General features: G+C 37.8%; 1 protein-coding gene across 2 annotated transcripts in view; it reads left to right on the top strand.

The window, feature by feature from the left end:
* TPK1 (thiamin pyrophosphokinase 1) overlaps positions 1–20,294 on the top strand; it is a 335,576-nt gene that overhangs the window by 168,455 nt on the left and 146,827 nt on the right. For both annotated transcript variants that reach the window (XM_045063116.1, XM_045063115.1), the window contains exon 6: positions 15,525–15,620. In XM_045063116.1, the coding sequence (XP_044919051.1) occupies positions 15,525–15,620 (96 nt within the window). The remainder of the gene's footprint in view (positions 1–15,524; positions 15,621–20,294) is intronic.

Genomic DNA, 20,294 nt, shown 5'->3' with positions numbered 1-20,294 from the left:
TGGGCCAAAGATCCTGGTAGAACTGAAGTTAAAAAAGCAAGACTTGACTGAAAACATACGTGACCCCTGGTATAAATGATGAATAAGACTAGCAGAAAGGCTAGGCTGATGCCAAACCACCAATTTTGATTAAAGCCATAACAAGAGCATTCTAGGCTACCAGATAATTCTAGCACTGTAAGTTCAGGAGTAGAAATAGAGATCCAGGCATATTATTCTCCTTGTCTTTCATTATATCTTTTTCAGAATTAGAAAGATAAATTTTTTTAAGCAAATAGATGAATTATTGAAGAATATCTTATACTAAATCAATGTTTTTAATGAGGTTTTCTCATCCTCTAACACTGGTTTGACTGTACCCAAATTTTTGAAGACTACTCTTGAAAGACGAGGGTAGTATGTCTAAATGTTTTTAACCTGTGCTCCTTTTCAGAACTATAAGATATTAGGAATATTTTATGCAATAAAAAGTTGCTCATCATTTTACATCTCATCTTAATGACTGTTACTTCTATAAATGTTTCTGTTACATCTTTGGAGACTGAGGTTTTGGGTTCAGATTTTACTTTCACCTGTCAGAAAAATGGGAAATTGGCTTCTGGTTGACATTTGAATAGAACGTCTGATTTTTCATAAATGGACTATAAGTGTTAAGCAAGAAATGCTTGTGTATTAATCCAAATTTAAAGATGAGGACACTGATTTTCAAACAGTGGGGGTGGCAGGTAGAGCTAGGTATCGTACTCAGGCAGAGACGTCAGATACCACTGAGTCTTGGCATTGTAGTTTGTGGATTTTTATAAATAGTAAAGTCATGATTTCCTGGGCTAACTGTATGAATTATTTTTTGAGTTGCTAGCTTGCACGTATGGAAGTCTTACTAAGGCATGTGAAATTAAATCAGCCCTGGCTTTCTCATACACTTGTAATAATGATCATGTAATGCCAGACATGTAGAAGTACTCTAAAAGTTCTTAGGTGGAGTATTTGGTTTTACTGTCTAAAATTGTTTACATAAGAGCTTTAAGAGCTTTTTTTTTAAAAAAAAATACTTTTCTCAGTAATGCTGCTTTTAAAAAGATTTCAATCCATTTATTTCTGTAATTGTACAATTTATGGACCTAGATTTAATAAATCAGAATAAAAATTACTGAAAATATCCTTTTGAGTTTGATAATGCCTCAGGTTCAATTCTATTTAAATTTCATAAAATCTCCAGAGATATTTTTAATCTCCAGTTAAAAACATCTCTATTAATCTATGGAAGGTCATGAATCTTATTATTTCCTCCTCCTAGCTGTATCTCTTTTCTACTTCTGCTTGGCCACATGCCAACAACTTTTAGATGTGGTCCAATTAATTTAGAGAAAATGGCAAACTGGGCTGTTAGAAATTGTAAAATGTTAGCCAGTTTGGCTATTATACCATACAGAGGAAACTATGTGGCTGTATAAAGCTCAACTCCATTGACTGGGACAGTTCTTTAAAAAATAAAGCCCCCGAGTGTAGTAAATTCTTAGGCTTGCGCATTAAGACTAATTAACATATGTTGAGATATAGACCTCTGTTAAGGGAATTATAGACAGGCAGTTTCCATTGATAACTGAGTGACAGGTTCTTCACTTTATATTGTTCAGGCGGTTAGCTCATCCTTATTAGCATCTCCCCAGGAGAATGATGAGACAAGCAGGGGACATTAAGTGGAAGGATCTCTCCAATATACCTTAATTCTTATGCTTGCCTCAATCATAGTCCTTTCAAATTGACTTTATTTTAAATGGTCTACATTTTTCAAAGCCTGTTTTGTTTGAGTTTGTTTAACATATTTTAAGCATTTAAAAAGGGGAAGTCTATGCGCTTTACTTTTTTAAGAACTCCTGAGTGCCTCTCAAATGACCTCAACTGGACTGCCTAACTCTCCTAATCCTCCTCTGTGTTCTCTAGGGCCTCTGTGACTCTGTCTCTTTCACTCCTTTGTGTGGCTCATGGGACGCCCCTGCTCATCAATGTTCCCTTGCTTGGCTCCCCACCTATATCTGTTGGGACTTTTCTTGCTGAGTTTGATATAATTTTTTAATAATTTTCTTCTTTGGTGTCTGTTAATCCATGATCCTCTGCAGCCTGAGGTCTATGGTCATTCATCCTGGTATCCGTAGTAGGAAATGGCTTCTCATCTCAGTAGGAAGTTTGATATAATTTTTTAATAATTTTCTTCTTTGGTGTCTGTTAATCCATGATCCTCTGCAGCCTGAGGTCTATGGTCATTCATCCTGGTATCCGTAGTAGGAAGTGGCTTCTCATCTCAGTAGGAAGTTTGATATAATTTTTTAATAATTTTCTTCTTTGGTGTCTGTTAATCCATGATCCTCTGCAGCCTGAGGTCTATGGTCATTCATCCTGGTATCCGTAGTAGGAAGTGGCTTCTCATCTCAGTAGGAAGTAGCTTCTCATCACAGAAGCAGGTATGTAATCCTGCTACTGTAATCAGCAAACCGCTGGTGCCACACCATAACTGATACAAAAAAAGCTTTCTGTGACCAAATGGATTTGTGGAATTTGACATTCTGTATGCCCCTTTTGGAAATTCATCATGGAAAATACCATTGTAAGGAAGGCTGCCCAAAATGTAATTTTGTTTGCCTTCGTATTTCTCAGTGAGTTTGACTACCTACAACACCTGATGCACTTTGGTTTCTAGATAAGTCAAAATGTATTTGGATGGTTCTAATCCTGTTTCATTGTTTCAGGTTCCTTCTACCTTTAAAAAAGTTGATAGGAAAAAATAATCACTACAAGCTTAAAAATAACAGTATTAGACAACAATGATATTAAAGTGCTTCTAACATGCCAAATATTCTGTATGTACTTTTAATTATAAATTCATGTATGGTTATGCCCGAGTTTTCGTGTCCAAGAGACCACCAAGGAGCCAAGCACCGATGCAATCACATGAGGGTTTATTTGACGATCTTGAGCTTGGGCCCAAGTATACCCGACACAGCGGAGTAGGGACTTGGACCCCAAACCAGATTACAGTCAGAGTTTTTAAAGGCAGAGTAGGGGTGGACTCAACAATGGGTTGAGGACAAAGGGGATTATGGATGATGTAAGCCTCTAAGGAATCAAGGTCTCCAGGACCTTGAGGAGCTAGCTATTGTTGGGAGAAAGGTTATTTATTACCAGTAGTAAAAATCTTCTCGTGAGACCCTTTAGATGTATATCAGTGGGCCATATCCTTGGGAATGATTCTCGACACTATCTTGGCGATTTAAAGTTTCCTAAAGTAGACTTACAGGATCCTGGTTGGACCTGTTGGAGCAGGGGGTCGGTCAGGCTAGGATTGTTCTTAGCAAAACCTCAAGGTGAGGGCAGTTGAGTCCCCAGGGGAGAGCCACTCTTTTTGTTTCAAGGGCTTGTCAGTAGGTAAGGAATTTTAATGATTTTCTTCTACCTCTGTTTCCCACATCAGCTAAACTTGAGGTGGGATGGCCTTAATTTTCTCAGCCTCCACAGTATCTTTGCAGCAAACTCCATTAGGTCAAAACTATTCTGCACACTTTATAGAGATCATGGAAAGCACAAAGAGATTGTACAACTTGCCCAAGCTTACACAGCTAGGAAGTGGTTAAGTGGGATCTAAACAAGCATTCTGGCCCAGGAATCCACATTTTTTTTCTCACCACTATGCAATAATCCTCTAGTGGAAAGGAGGGAATTTTCTCAAAGCAAAGTGAGGATCAGGATCAGGTACTCGGAAGTTCTGTGACCTCCTTTTCTCTGTGTGGTATTTAACTTCCCTTTTCTGCTTCTACTTAGTTTTAAGTAATTGGGCAACGGTACTCACCTACGCTACCTTCGATGCTGGCTGCCTGCCTGCCCCTCTCCTCACTTTCCAGTTTTGGGGAGACTTGGCAGGGAGCCCTGACGGAGGCTCCTTTTTTCCTTAGCATATTTAGAGTGGCTGTGAAGGAACAACATCCACACCAGGAGCACATCGCAGGGTCTGGATGTGTCCAGGAACATTATAAAACAGAAGTGTATTCACACGTCCTAAATGAGGAAGAATCTCTTAAGCTCTCTGCTTCCAGGGTTTCCATGACCATCCCCAAGTCCGTGCTTCACTAGGAGGACGGACTTGGCATATAGTCATACTCTTGGCTGTGATTTTTTTCTTTAATTAAAGTATCGTTGACAGAAATACATTGGTTCCAGGTGTACAACATAGTGATTTGACAATTCCATCACCATGCAGTGCACACTGAAAGTGTAGTTACCATCTATCAGCGTACAAAGTTACTCATCTTATTAACCATATCCTCTGTGCTGTACTTTTCATTTCCATGATTTATTTCTTTTATAACTGGATAAGTTTATACCGCTAATCCCTTTCACCTATTTTGCTCATCCCCCCCCACCCCAGCTCCTCTGGCAACTACCAGTTTGTTCTCTGTATGTATGACTTTCTCTGTGTTTTTTGTTCATTTGCTTTATAGATTCTCTAAGTAAAATCACACAATTATTTGCCTTTGTCTTGTTTATTTCACTTAGCACGATACCCTTTATGTCCATCCATATGGTCATGAATGGTAAGATTTTTATGGCCGAGTAACATTCTGTTGTGTATGTATACCACATCTTCTTTATTCATTCCTATATCCATGAACACTTAGGTTGCTTCCACACCTCAGCTATTGTGAATAATGCTGCAGTTAACATAGAGGTGCACATATGTTTTCAAATTAGTATTTTCGTTTTCTTTGGGTAAATATCTAGAAGTGGAATTACTGGATTACGTGGTAGTTGTTTTTAATTCTTTGAGGAACTTCTATTATGTTTTCTACAGAGGCTGTACTAATTGGCATTCCCACCAATAGTGCTGGGAGGGTTCCCTTTTCTGTACATCCTCACCAATGCTTGTTTTTTCTCGTCTTTTTTATACTAATCATGCCTGTAATTTATTATACCAAAAGGATACAAAGTAGAATCAGTGAAGGGGAAAGGCACATGGGGACAAAGTCTGGAGAAAACCAATCATTAGTTCCAAGAGTTCTTTCCAAGTGGTGTCACACGGATGTGCTTAATCAAATTGTGACAATAAGTGTGAGGTATTTTCACCAGGGAAACTCTGTCCCCAAAATATTACTGGGGGCATCCATATGTAGGGCACCCACACCCTGTACATTGTATGTATCAAAATTCCAGACTCCCAGGAAGAAAGCAAGCAGTTGCTCAGCATAAACCACATTAAATAAACAGTTTAGGCACAATACGCCACTATTAGCTTTTAAGGGAAAAAAAATTTTTTTTTCTTTTTAGTATAAGGGAAGTATTTACCATTCAGGTTTTTAGTTGTGAGCCAAGGGCCAACCTTGTAGGCAAAGCTTTTTTAGGATAACAGTCTGAAGCCTGCTATATTAACACTTTGGGGCACTCTCTTCCAAAAGAACTCTGGCTCTGCTTTTAGGAAAAAAGCCATCATTTAAGACCCCATGTTGTTCTAAAAAGACTTTTGACTTCCATTAATGGAAGTAGTGACTTTCTTGTTTGGAAAGCTATAGTTTTCATTCAATGCCGTGTTGAAAGGAAAGGTTATCTTATAACACCCAGGGCAGTGAAGATTGCACTAGATGAGAATGTCTCTTTATGTTTGGGATTGAATGGAGAATTGCAACAAGGTTAAATTGCGTTTATTCTTTTCTTTTATGCGTGATCTAGAAAACCAGAAGGAGAACACTAAATTACATCAGGCAACCTGTTACTTGGGGTTTTTAAGAGTTTAATCATGTGACATTCTTGCTGAAGAAATCATTACTTGTAGGCTGTCATTTGATGATAAAAAAAAAAAATCTTTTTAGTTTAAAAGTAAACTGTTTTTAGAAGTTTGGTGAATAAAATGGAAGGAGCAATCTACCATAGTATGCTTTATACAATAAAGAGGAAAATGGGAAATGGCTATTTTGTGGTTACATTTCTACAGAGTAAAAGACCATTTTCATACCTATATCAGAAACATAGATCATTAGATTCCAGTTGGTTTTGTCTAACTAAACTTAAGAACTACCTTGGGCTAATTTTGGATCTTTACCTTTGATTATCTGGAGTATATGTCATTTTGCCTTATACCTGCTATACTCTTAATCTGACAGGCAGTTTCTTGTTAGAATTCTGGCCAGTCCAATTTATTTATTTATTTATTTGTTTTAAAAGATTATTTATTTGACAGACAGAGATCACAAGTAGGCAGAGAGACAGGAAGAGAGAGAGAGGGAGAAGCAGGCTCCCCGCTGAGCAGAGAGCCCAATGTGGCCCTCGATCCCAGGACCCTGAGATCATGACCTGAGCCAAAGGCAGAGGCTCAACCCACTGAGCCACCTAAGCGCCCGGCCACTTCAGTTTAATGAATGATTATGGAAACTCATTATTAATATTTTAACAGATTCAAATTTTAGAAGACTGTTGACTCTGTCTCCCCAAAATATTTTTAAGTGTTTATCATGCTTATGTACAATAAGAAAGGCAACTTTGCCATTAAATAGAGGAAAATAAAGTGTGTGAGAGCCATAATTTTAATACTCAGTAAAACTCTTATCATTGAACCATGGGAGACTATGGACTCCAGAAACAGACTGAGGATTTCAAAGAGCAGGGGAGAGTGGGGGGATGGTTTAGCCAGGTGATGAGTATGAAGGAGGGCACCTATTGCATGGAGCACTGGGTGTTACATGCAAGCAATGAATCTTGGAACACTGTATCAAAAACTAATGATGTACCGTATAGTGACTAACATAACATAATAAAAAGAAAATAGAAAAAATATGATGGGATAGTAAACTGTTTTGTTTTCTGAGCCAACTTGAAAGGTAATCTTTGATAGCTTTTTGCCTCCTCTCTTACACCCTCTTTTACAATAGGTTGATTGACACCTATTTCCACTTCCAGAAATGTCCATTTCTTTCAAACTGTTCTTCACCGCTCAGTCTTCAATCTGATAAACCACTTCCCGTTTCATGTCTGCTTCACACTCCAGAATTATCTTACCTTTTTCTTCCTTGCTCTCCAGTGAAGTCCTCTTTCTCTTAGTGAAAGTGATTTCTTTGCTTATTAAGAAGCAAGAATAGCAATTAAATTAATTCACAGTAAGAAATTCATGATGAATTATCTTCCCTACTGTTATATTTTAAGAAACTCTTTACCCTCCTCTACTACGAGTGGGAATATGGAATTTTTCATCCTTCCTAGAAAGCACCCGTCAACATATATCAAAGATCATAAACAATTTTCTTATTATTTTCCTGGTAATTTCATTTTCTCTAATTCTAAGAAAAATAAGCCAAAAGAAACACTTACAGACTGAGCTATTGAGCATAATGGTAAGTTAAATAGCAGAATTTTCATGAATATAATGATAAATATTGTGATAACATTGTAAGTTAGGAAAGCAGAAAAGAAGGAGAGCAAGAGAGCTAAGCATTTAGTGCCCATTTGCCACGCTGAGGTTTTTATACCTTGGGCTACTACGGAAACAGCATGGGGTCAGGTAGGAGTCATGTCTTTGAAGAGCTAAAGGATTTTCAGGTACTTAAAACTGGAGAAAACCAACTAAATCAAGGTTCAGAACAAATTATAAAGGCATTTTTCTGCTTCAATCTGCCAAAATACCCAAAGTTTAATTAAGCAGGGTTGAGTACAAAGTATGATTAGTTAACAGTATGGGCTTCAGATCACATAGAATGGCCTCAGCAGTTGTGTGATCTTGGGCAAGTTATTTAATCTCTCCAAACTTGAGTCTGTGTATCTTAAATGTGATCATGACACTTACCTTATAAGGGTATTGCGGGGATGCAAGAACATAACTCTTGTAAAGTGACTAACATCTCCTGTAACAAATGGTGTACTCAAATAGTAGTTATAGGTGTTATTAATTTAATGAGGAAGACAGTTAATTATCAGCAGATTACAATATTAAGATTCTAATTTTAACATAGTTTTAAAATTCTCTGATTTTCCAAAGAATTAGGTTACATTTTATTAGGAAAAATCTTAGGTTATTGAAAAGCATCTTCGATTTTATAGCTACATACATACTGCATTTAATTATGCGAGGTGAGAGACTATATGCAAGCCCTCCAAATAAATATTCAGAATCGGTGTGCATGTGGTACCTAGGAGGAAATAACACTTCTGAATTCTTAACCTTATAAACTCAGGCCATAAAGTTACAGCAGAAGTCTCAGAGCCCCATAAAATCTCTTCAGGGTAATTTGCACAAGTCCTTTCTTGTCCTGGGTAGATGGATGGGCACCAAATGACTTCAGCTACAATGAGTCAGCTAACAGCGGGTTTGGGAATGCTTTCACCAGACTTCACTCCTTGCCTCTTGTTTTAATGAGACCCAGTCTCTCTGTGGATATAGTGCATGAAATAACAACTGATATGGTACTATAATTTTTTTCAAAAGGATCTGTTTTCTTTCCCATTAAAGAGTTTTAGAGGAGTCAGCATAATATAACCTGATAGGTTTTGTGTGCGCTAAATGTAAAAACTCATTAACTTATATTAAGTTATTGGCAGATGGTAGATGAAGTCATTGACAACGACAGTCTAAAGACTTCTGCATTGGTTTTGGCTGTTAGGTTGACACTCATTGCCTTGTAATAATTTCTTTGAGTTGTCACTAAATTCAAAAATAGTTAAGTTAGCAGCACACAAAGTTCTTGGGAGAATATTAACAATATGTTGCTTACTCTAGTAATCGTTGATGTGAGGTGGTCTGACTGTAGCCTCTGATGTTTCTGGAGAATCTTCGAGGGTGCCAAGATGAGCATCTGCAGAGTTCCTCGTTGGGCGGGGAGCCTCATGTGCACTAGCTCGTGGAACCTCCGTCTCCATGTTAGTTGGCAGATTAGTTCCATTACAGACGAGGAAAACGAGGTGCACAGAGGTTCCTTTAAAGGGCTGAGCTGGGTGGCTCAGTGGGTTAATCCTCTGCCTTTGGCTCAGGTCATGATCTCAGGGTCCTGGGATCGAGCCCCACATCGGGCTCTCTGCTCAGTGGGGGGCCTGCTTCCTCCTCTCCCTGCCTGCCTCTCTGCCTACTTGTGATCTCTCTCTGTCAAATGAATAAATAAAATCTTAAAAAAAAAATAAATAAAGGGCGGAATCTTTTCCCTTCTATTGAATTTCTCACATATGTACAGGGTTTGGCTGTAATCACAAAAACTTACTGTGGGCCTGGGTCAGGGATCGGTTGGTAAACTTCAGCCCATGGGCCAGATCTGCCCATTGTGCTTTTCTATAAACTGGCAAGCTAAGAAGTGTTTTTAAATTTTTAAATGTTTGGTGGAAAAAAATCTAAAGAAGAAGAATGTTTTATGGCATGTGACAATTCTCTGACCTCCAATTTTCAGTTTTATTGGAACACATATTCCTAGTTATTTCTGTATTACCTATCGATGCTTTTATGACACAAAGGAAGCGTGAATAGTTGGGACACAGGCCCTATGGCCTGCACCTCCTGAAAGAGCTCCTGTCTGCTCCTTTGCAGAAAACTCTGCTCATCCTCGTCTAAGTGATGATTGATCTCGGGCCTTTATAAGAGACTTGATTCATTACTAAATGTTTCCTACTTGCCATTTACTGTGTTGGGTTGTGGTACCGGGGATGCAGTAGTGAACAGAGGGCACAGTGTACACCTTCATGAGGCTATGGCTTAAAGCTCATAGCTTGGTTAATAATTTAATAGTAGTTAAGTAGATATAACAAGTTACATAATAAAATTATTTGGTCATTTGAATAAAATATTTTAATATTCAAAGTAGGCTATTAATAGTTTATAAAATAATGAAATTGGATATCGTAATAATACGTTGAATTGGTTAATCTAAGCATTTAGCATAACCCTTGTTGTTTAAACATTTTTTCTTTTTTAAAAATGTAAGTGTGCCACACTGAACTAAACCTTTTTTTTTTTTTTTTTTAAATAAGTCAGTGATGAATCAGGGTAAGGGTAGGGGCACATGGAGAGGGGAATTTCAAACGTGCTCCATGCCTAGTGCCCAATGTGGGGCTAAATCTTATGACCTTAAGATCATGAACCTGATTTCGTGACTGTAATCAAGAGTCAGACATGTAACCCTGAGCCACTTAGGCATCCCTAACCCTGTTTTAGTTGATTTGTGATTTTACTGTGATTAGGATCATGCATTACACATATTACACACATTTTTGTGTTTGCTATGACCATAGATGCTAGCACTCCTAGAAATTGAAGTGAGCTATTGTCATTCTAGGGCATATCCTGAAAACTCTTTTTTGCTAAATTTTTATTAGTTCCTTGATGTCAGTTTGATTCCTTGTCATTGGTCTTAAGAAATGAATTACAATTCATTCAAAGATATTCTGAGTTATTTATGTAGTACTTCATAGTGCTTCGTTTGTTAGCCTCTATGTACATGGGTGGTTCTTGTTCTCTCATTGGATGTTAACTTTGATAACATTGTTAGATTTTAATTTGTTTAATTGCATATGAAGCACTAGTATTCATCGCCACTTTAAGAATCTGTATTAGTCATGCCCTAATACAAAAGTTTCTTATGGCAGCAGTAGCATACCTTTGAAAAAATAATGACAGTGCTGCTTTTCTGTGTTAGATTCATTGTCTAAGGCTTATCCCTGTGTATATTTTAGAGAAGCATACCATTAGTGCCATGAGGAGAGAGATGCTTTTAATCTATCCATCATTCTTCTGTCCATCAAACTTCTGTTGAGTGCTTGACATGCCTTGGTATCGTCCTAGCAACTGTGATGCCGATGTTAGTTTCCCAATACTCAAGGAACATTGATTCTTCTCTTTTTGACTGGAGATCATGCATTCCCAAACTAGCAGAAAAGGATTTTCATAGATGGCCATTTTTGCCAGTGTATATGTCTATCTGATTTGTTCCACTTTGGTTCATTTGCTGTCTGAGCACACTTCCTTGTGTGTTGTAAAGTTCTACTTCTGTTAACTTTAGTACGTTTGCTTCTTTTTTGTCTTCAGTCTCCTCCAATCTGCTAATTTATCATGTTGACCATAGGATTAATTTACCTTATTTGTAACTTTTCTGCATCTTTCTGCACCTTTTATATCTGTTTTTAAATTTTGATTTCCTGGACCTTAGGGCACCTGTTATTTTAATATGAACTCATGGTATTTCCTTGATATTATAAACTATTTCATTTTCTTAATGCATATTTTCTATTATAATATGATTCTCAACAGTGCAGTATTTTGATGTTTATTATACCTCTATGGAGGAGAAGCTAATCGCTCATTTTCCGAGTGTCTCATTGCACTGTATTGCAGTTGGCTTTCCTGTAGAGTGTAGTTCAGCCCCGAAACCAAAATGGGATTTCACATGCCCACACTGTCCCCACTACCCATCAAAAAGAAAGGAGCAACTTAGGGAAGAATAGAAGACTGACTTCCTTTCAGGCACTTACTGGATAGTGGTGAAGCATGGCTGGGAGTTTCTTAGTATGGAAAGAGGAAGAAAAGGAGCCTCCCCTTAACTGGCTGTCTTTCCTACACTCAGACATACACATATTTCTATTTGACATGTTCACTAATTATGATATTCATGTTTTTATTTATACCACTGGGCCATTGGTGTTTGGTAGATTCCTACTTCCTCTGTACACAGTACAGTTTAATAAAGGAATAAACAACTAGTAAGCTCCTAAAAAGTAGTTGACTGGGCCTCTGGGAATTGATTTATAATTAACTTTTCATATGCCTTTTCCTGGTTTTGATTCAGGGAATGAGAAAGACCTGATGAGGAAATCTGTGGTCAGTTCGACACACTGGAACAGAATTTTTAAACTAGTTTGAACTTAGTTTTTCTTGCTTTTCCTTTTATGTTTGGTTATGGTTTGGAGGACATAGGGTGGGCATTGTGGTTCCTCATCTTCAGAAGGTTAGAACAAAATTAGAATAGCCTCGACATTTACACAGACTAAACGTTGTGACATCAATCCAAATCTTTTCCTTTTGAATTCTAGTATAAAACAAAATTATTAAAAATGCAATATTAAATAATAATCCAGCTTGAAAAAGTGGTTGTCCATAAAGGGAACTTATTATTAGAATCGAACTATTTAAATTTCTATTTGTATAAGGACAAAAACTTCATAAGGCAAGTGCATAGAATGAGATTGGAGCCACCTGCTGGCTCATAAAAGAATAATTTGTATCCTAAAAAATACATTCCAAGCAACTAAGGAAAATCAGACAGTAGTAGTTGAAACAAAAGTTTCCACTTGAACATTGGTTTGTTAAATGTGGTTTAGGGAGTTTTGTAGTTTATATTTTGGAAGGTTTCTGTGTATTCTTAAATATACATACATCTGTTAGAAAGCTAATATTAAAAACCATGTATTATTATTAGAGTGATATACTCTAAATTTCTTAGCTTTTATATCTGCTAAATCTTAGATCAGTGTGAGTTTTTGTTTTGTTTTTTAAGCATCTAATCCACAGTAATTCTTCACAGAATTCTTCACAGTACCCAAGGCTTCTGACTCTTAACAAATGGAGTCTTACTCTATATCATAAATAATTCTAAATAGATATTAACATATAATAGATGAGCGTCACTTGCTACTTTAGAGCATTTCTGCATTTTTCCTTGTCTGCAGGATGTTGATAGTTTCTTTTTGGCTTTATATTTCCCCTCTTTTAGATCTTTTTTTTTTTTAAATTTTATTTATTTATTTGACAGAGAGAGAGAGAGATGACAAGCAGGCAGAGAGGCAGGCAGAGAAAGAGGAGGAAGCAGGCTCCCCGCTGAGCAGAGAGCCCGACGTGGGGCTCGATCCCAGGACCCTGGGATCATGACCCAAGCCAAAGGCAGAAGCTCAACCCACTGAGCCACCCAGGCGCCTCCCCCCCTTTTAGATATTAATGTTACCATAAGACCCAGAAAACAGTAAAGACATCTTCAGTTGGCCAAAGGCCTGGTATTGCACTTTGGCTAATGCTTTGTTTTGCCAGTCTCCTTTCTAGCTGTTGTAAGCTGCCTGGTGAGGGCTGTTGGGGCTGTTTGCACTTCCAGTGAATTCCTTCTCCGTCTGTGATGAGATTAGAATCATGTGGACTCATGACAATTCCAAGAAGCTCTGGATGGCTGATAAACACCTCAGAGTTTCTAGAAGTTCTTGGTTTAGATACAGTCTGCATTTTTCAGTTCTGGTAATCTGTTCCCATGTCCTGACTTACACTCTTATGTGTGTCTGTCTTAAATTGATGAGGTAAAGCCTTGCTCATATGTTTTGGAAGAGCTCATAGCCTGACTTGATACCATTCTCAGGGTACCAACTCTGGAGATGTTATCTGACCTTTTTGCATCAGGTTATCTAGGTATTTATTTCCACATCATTAAGAGTAAAGGATTCCTAGATCCTTAGATCCTAGATCTAAATCATAAAGATTTCTAGATGTGACAATGTTGCACCCACCTGTCCATGTCTTAGCAAATCAATTTAAATTTCTCACTTTGATTTCCTTAATCTACAAAATATTATAGTGGGACTAGATTATTTCTTGGGTTCTCATTCACTATAATTTTTTCCTGTGGATCTGTGTTGATTCTGTGACGATAACTGTGAACATAATGGTCTGTTAATCATCTGTTGTATTATCGCTATTTCTATTTGACTTTCTCATTTTGTTTCCTTTTGCTGGAGTGATTATTTATATTGTCAGCCTAAAAAGACAAAAGTGATTTCCCATTGTTAAAAATGCAGTAATTAGTAGTAAGATACCATGCTCTCCTACGCCTTTGCCAACATACATTTTTATTCCTCAATAATATCAGTTAAACATTTATTGTTATTACTTACCAGATAGCAGACTGGTGCCATGCGCTAGAAATAGTAATGCATGAAACGTAATTCCTGTCCTCAGCAAGCTTTCAGTATAATGGTTTGTTTGTTTGTTTGTTTTTGGTTTGGTGACAGTTTAATCTCCTCAGCCCTGATAATTTCCCTGCAGGTTCTGGCATATGCTTATGTCTTTCTTCTAAGAGTGTGTTAACCTGAGACGAATCAACTTCTTTATGCCCTTGCTTGGTGACCATAGTAAATTTCAGTGCACTCTGAGGATCAGAAAAGTACATGTCAATGATTTTGTAAAAATGACATATATCTTTTAGGGCATAGTATATTTCTGAATGATGAGAAATTAATTTTTTCATTGATCATCACCTTGTAGGACAGTAGTCATAAATGAATGAAGCCCAGGTTGAGCTTGACACGTTTACAGAGACCTTGAAGTTAAAGAAGAACTGCTAAATCTACTGAGAACAGTTCTTGGAATAATTTAGGAGACAGTATGGGTGTTTTGTATCCTTGAAAACTCTTTGAATGGCAACTTTATATACTGGATTATATTAAACTTCCCCTTACTCAGCTGTTTATGAGAGACCACGAATTGTTACATTTGGGAATTAAGAAGTCTCAAGTCCCGCATTCTGGTTTTACATGCCTTTGCCTTTGCAAGACAGTGGAGGATAAGGTGTCATTTCAGAAATACTGTTTCTCTAGCTGTCGAAGTCCAGGAGTGCCAACAAGCTGGCACTGTTGTGGCTGCATAGTCGTAAATAGAATCCTGGTTTTTCACTCACTGTAAGGTATCTGGTGTAGAAGAGGCAAAGACCATATAAATTCACTTCATTATGTCCAAAAGGTAATCCAAGAGACATATTTATGCAGGTGTAGCTCTTCATGCTTCTTTTTATTTTGGGTAAGAAAGGTGCTGTAAAGGAATTTCATATAAGAGCTGAGTTGATTTTACTTAAAATGTAGTTTTATCATTAGTTCCAAAAGTTTTTCCATTCATGTAAGTAAACTTAGGAGGGCTGCTTAAATTCACATTTATTTTTTAGAAATAGTTTCATTTTGGGGCGCCTGGATGTCTCAGTGGGTTAAAGCCTCTGCCTTTGGCTCAGGTCATGATCTTAAGGTCCTGGGATTGAGCTCCGCTTCAGGCTCTCTGCTCAGCAAGGAGCCTGCCCCCCTCCGCCCCACCCCACCTGCCTCTCTGCCTACCTGTGATCTCTGTCTGTCAAATAAATAAATAAAATCTTTAAAAAAAAAAAAAACGGAAAAAGAAAAAGTTTCACTTTAACTTCAGGTGATTTTACTGTGAATATATTTTATAATACTTGTACCAGAGTCCTTATGTTTATCTCTAATGTCATCACAGCAGTGATTCTTAAAGAGACCATTAATGTAGTATAAATCTACACTTTTGTTTAATAAAATGATTGTCATAATCAGACCATTATTGTGATATTCTAACACCATTTCTGAGATGTCTTCTTATGTGAAATAAAAAAGATGATGGTACTAATGATCGGGGTATAATGTAGGCATAATAGACTATATCTATTGGTACCTTGTCTTTAGTTTTATAGTGTTTGATCTTGTTCATTATAAGGCTGACATCATTATATATTCTTACCTTTTCTCTTAATTTAAACACATAGGGATGTGAGATTATTTCAACACCTGACCAAGACCACACTGACTTCACCAAGTGTCTTGAACTTCTCCAAAAAAAGATAGAAGAAAAACACCTACAGGTAAGATACGTACCTTTTTAGTGGTTAAGAGTCAAAGACCCTGTTTAAAGTTTTTACTCCTCTGAAGTGGTAACTCTTGTGCCAGTGTTTTGGCTGTCATATTTTTCCTGTATATTGGATAAATCTGTTCTTAGCTGCCACAGTGTTAATGTGTGCACTTAAATCAGAGGTCAAAGATTCAAATACCTTATAATGGTGAAGTCACAAAATGGGTAAAGTGGACCTTATGTAAAGTTACTGAAACTCATTCTTGGCCTGATATGAGTAGCAACTTTTCATCTCTCATTCATCATTTCCATGAAGACCTGTATGTGTTTTCTTTTTATATGTGTGTTTAAATATTATGAGGGCAAAACAAGCAAATGTGGCCTATCTTTGTCCATGAGTCATCATTGCAAACTCTTACATAAGCAAAATATGATCAACTTGAACTCAGAGAAGAGTCTGCTACGTTTCTGTCTTTGAAGACAAGCCTTGTTTATTATCCTAATTGACAAGTAGCACATTGTACAAACGGAACAAAAGTAATTGAGTGAACATTTCCCATCTCTGTTGTAGCTTGAACAATACCAAATGTATTGTGCTATTTCCAGCAATAAATTGCTGTAATTAAATATTTGTTTAACAAAAACAGAACACAGCCCATTGAGAGTTATCTGCTTCATCCAGACATAGCTGATTTTGAGTTTTTTAGAAAAGAAATGATAAATTCTTCACAACTGGTGTTTCAGTTTTCCTAGGACCAACACTGAAATTATTGAAAGCTGGGAATGCAATTATATATGTCAAATTGGTAGTATCTGTTCTGTAATACAATATTTGGTCATTAAGTCTGAAGATAAATAATCATATCTCAAACTTAACACTGAAATTCAGAGAGAGTCTCAAACTGAGGGAAGAGGGCAATCAGGCATTAGGTGTATATATCATCTGGGAAACCAATCTGGTAAGATCTTGGATAATCCAATAGGGAAGATTGGATCAAGACTTTTAGAACAATCTTGCTCTGAGCAGAAAGGACCAGACCCTCCTCGTCCTGTTGTGGTTAGTCATGGGCGGGAAGCTCTCAGGGAAGGTTGAGGCCTTGGTGGCTGCATCCTGCAGTTGCCATGGGGCCATGACCGTCAGCCGCCCCCCTCACAGCCCTAGCAAGTTCTTTCTGGGGGAAAAGCAGCAGTGCACTTCCACAGCTGCCTCGGGCTTCTGACATGATGTAGGCTCAACACATTCTCCAGCTTCATCTTGCACTACTTTTTCTCTTTGTTCAGAAAAGAGATTTTTTTTGCCCATCATTTGAATATTTTTCAAAATTTTTCCTTCTCTTTGCCTGTCCCACACGGCAAAATCGGTGAGGTTGTTAAGGAGGTCTCCTCTTCTCCGTCCCTCCAGGTTAGTTTCTGCCTCTTTATGTGTCGGTAGCTCCTTTGTTCTCCCCCAAGGCACTCTGAACACTTCCCGTACTTGTGGTGGTTATTTCTAATTGTTTACTGGAAGCCTTTCTTCCCAGCCTGACCATATAGCCCGCAAAGCTAGGACAGATCTATCTGTCTTGTTCACGTCTGAACAGCAGCACCTTGTGTCTAAAGAGGTGCTTTGTGACTGCCGAGTGTGTGTTGTGCACTGTGGGAATGCACAGGAGAGTGGAACACAGCATGGGTAGGGGAAAGGCTTCTCAGAGAAGGCTGAGACATCATGAACGGGTTGCATGGCAGAGGGAAGAAGAGCGTTCTGGGATAGATACTCGGTACTCAGGGAGATGGATAGCTCTTCAGTGAACAAATGGCAGGGAGTTTGAAGAGTTTTAAGATGGACAGCAGGGTGATTAGTTCGGTGTTCTAAGAAGTGTCTATTGGATAAATGGACGGCTCCATGTCTCACAATGAAAACCGCGTGGTCTCATTAATATAACCTTTAGGTTACAGTAACTCTGATGAAATAGAGTATCTGTGAGCTTCCACTCAACTCTACATTTAACCTGGAGGTACAGTGTTTCATTTGATTTAATGTCACAGCAAGAGAAAAGCGAAATTAGAAAAATTAGCAAGGAAAATAATAAAAGATGCTCCTACCCCAAGTAAGATCATCGTGAGATGAGGGCTGTTCACAATTTCTACTTAAAATGCACTGAACTGTATAGGAAAATATTTTATACTTCTCCAACTAATGCCCTATTAAATTATCATACGTTTCTGTTTTTCTGCTTACTCTTATAAATTATAAACAGGAATTTGTCATCAAAGTATCTATATTTCTTAGTAAGATTTTACCTTTCTAACATATACTTTAAAATGTTAATTATGAGATAAAGTAATATTTAATATGCTAAGAAACTGTACTATGTAACATCTTAGAACTTTACAGAATTTGAATTAGTCTGTCCTTATCCTAAAGGAGCTTACTATCCAGAACATGTGATTAATTTTCTAAAATTTCCCTAAATCACTACATTTATTTATTTACTTACCTATTTTAAACCTGTTTACCCTCAACTTTTATTCTTTTGCAAAAGGGTTCACCCATACATGTGACTTTTTAATGCTTTGCTTTCATGTTACCACATTATTTATCTGTAACTGAGTCATGAATAATACATTATCAGGATGCCATCTGATATGACTGGATCTTCAAAGAGCACATATATTTTCTGATGTCGTGATGCATACTTGAGATCTAAACCTTTGAATTCGGTGGAAACATTATGAGCTATTGCTCCAGCTTTCTAAAAATGTAAGATGCATGTTGTTTAGGAAGAAGCAGGAAACAAATGTAGACTGTAAGGCCCTGAGAATAGCAGGCCTTATAAAATACAATTTGGAATATTTCCTACTGTTATATGATGATAGAATTCATTATTTCAATCCCTGAGATTTTAAAAAAATATTTATTTATTTATTTGTTTGTTTATTTATTTATTTACTGGCTGCTTGGAGTTTATTTTCCACTTGGTACAAGAAACACAGTTCCAGGGTGTGAGGAAGGTTTGCTCGTGGCTTGGATGGTAAAGACTGGGATTCGCTCAACTTCCGTTTTGGTGTTTTGCTATTTTGATATGAGAGAACCCAACTGCTTCTGCTTCGGGCAGCCTGCCTAGTCTACAGGGAAGGGAGGGGAGGGGCTCTCATGTGACCAGTACCTCCCGAATCCTGGCCGTGGCCACTCAGGGTGGCTGGTTGCCCGGCCACCAGGCTGCTTCCTCACGGCTTCTAGAACCAAGTCACAGGTGATCTTGCCACTGGAGCCTGAGGAGACTCTGAGCATTCTGGGGACTCCGACACTGTAGCCCTGATTGGGAGAGTGGACTTCCCAAAGAAGTTTGCCCACCAGTGACCTAGGTCAGCCTTGGGGAGACCCAAGTGGTGAGGGATGGTTTCACCAGCATACTCTGCACTTTTGCAGGAGCTGTTACTGGCCATGGAGCCCAGGCGGCACTGGTAGTAGTCGTGGGTGGCCATGGGTGCACCACTGGAGGGGACGGCTGCCGTGCTCGTGGAGACCTATGCATGTAGGGGTTGGGGTATTGTTGGGGTCACCCTCTGCCCCCCAGGAAGGGCAATCCCCAGTAGTCTCTGAGGTTTTAAATGCAGATTTAACATTAGACAAAATTTGGGCAGAAAAGCTATCATTAATTGCACACTGTTGGTTGTACAGATTTAAATGCATGCTAGTTTTATTTGCTGGAACTTTAATGCATTTTATCCCCCTTGTACCATATTATTTTCTTAATCAGTTTTTCAATCAAATAAGGTAGGCTGCTGAAACAGTACTATATGAATAAGAGCAAATGCCTAAATTTTATACATACAAATATCAATAATTACAATTAAATACTATATAAAGACTATGGGATTATTACATATTAAGTTTTTAAAAATTATTTCAATAGCCTGAGCAGTTATTGGATTGGATAGTGACTTGTATGTATTAGAATAGTTTCTATGCATTATGTCTGAATTGGAGTTCTTGACTATTGAGATTAGGTGAGAATATTAGATAGTCTTTCTATTTAATTCCTACATGGTATGTCTCAGATAAATTATGTTTAGACATCTGCAAATGCTATGAGTTTTAGAATATTGATTTATGTCCACAAATTATCAATATTACTGTTTTGTAATGGACTAATGGCTTTGTTGTATGTCCATACTAAATATCTGTTGCTTCTCACTTGCAGAGGACAATTAAGACTGTATCTGATTGGAATAATTACTCATATCACTGTAATGAGCTCTGATTCATAGGGTTGTGGGAGGAACCATGATAGTGCTCTGAGAAATGTCTTCCAAGGGTCTCTGGGGTCTTCAGTACCGTCTTCTCTGATGGACCCGTGTGTTCGGCAAGCTTCCAGTCTCCTCTAAAGTAGAATTTAATACATCTGTTGTGTGTGTCAGTGTGTATTCTGGAAAGGGATGACAGCTAGCTTCACAGGAGAGAGACTTGGCAGATACCACCTTAATCAGGTAATCAAACAATGTCAGCGAAAATTCCTGATGATAACACATGCCCCTCTTGATCACAGCAAGGGTGCTAAGGGCACTTGGAAGTTCTTCCCTAAAACCCATAATCCCAGTTTCATCTTTGAAAAGAAATCAGAGAAAGTCAAATTGAATATTCTCCCGAATACCTGACCAGTGTTTTCAGGGTCATGACAGATAAGAAGAGATCAAAAAACTGTCA

Source organism: Mustela putorius, unplaced genomic scaffold (assembly GCF_011764305.1).
Source record: "Mustela putorius furo isolate JIRA1106 unplaced genomic scaffold, ASM1176430v1.1 tig00003845_pilon_pilon_pilon, whole genome shotgun sequence".
NCBI lineage: Eukaryota > Metazoa > Chordata > Mammalia > Carnivora > Mustelidae > Mustela > Mustela putorius.
Note: the sequence above shows the minus strand (reverse complement) of the source record. Positions and strands in the feature narration are given on the sequence as shown.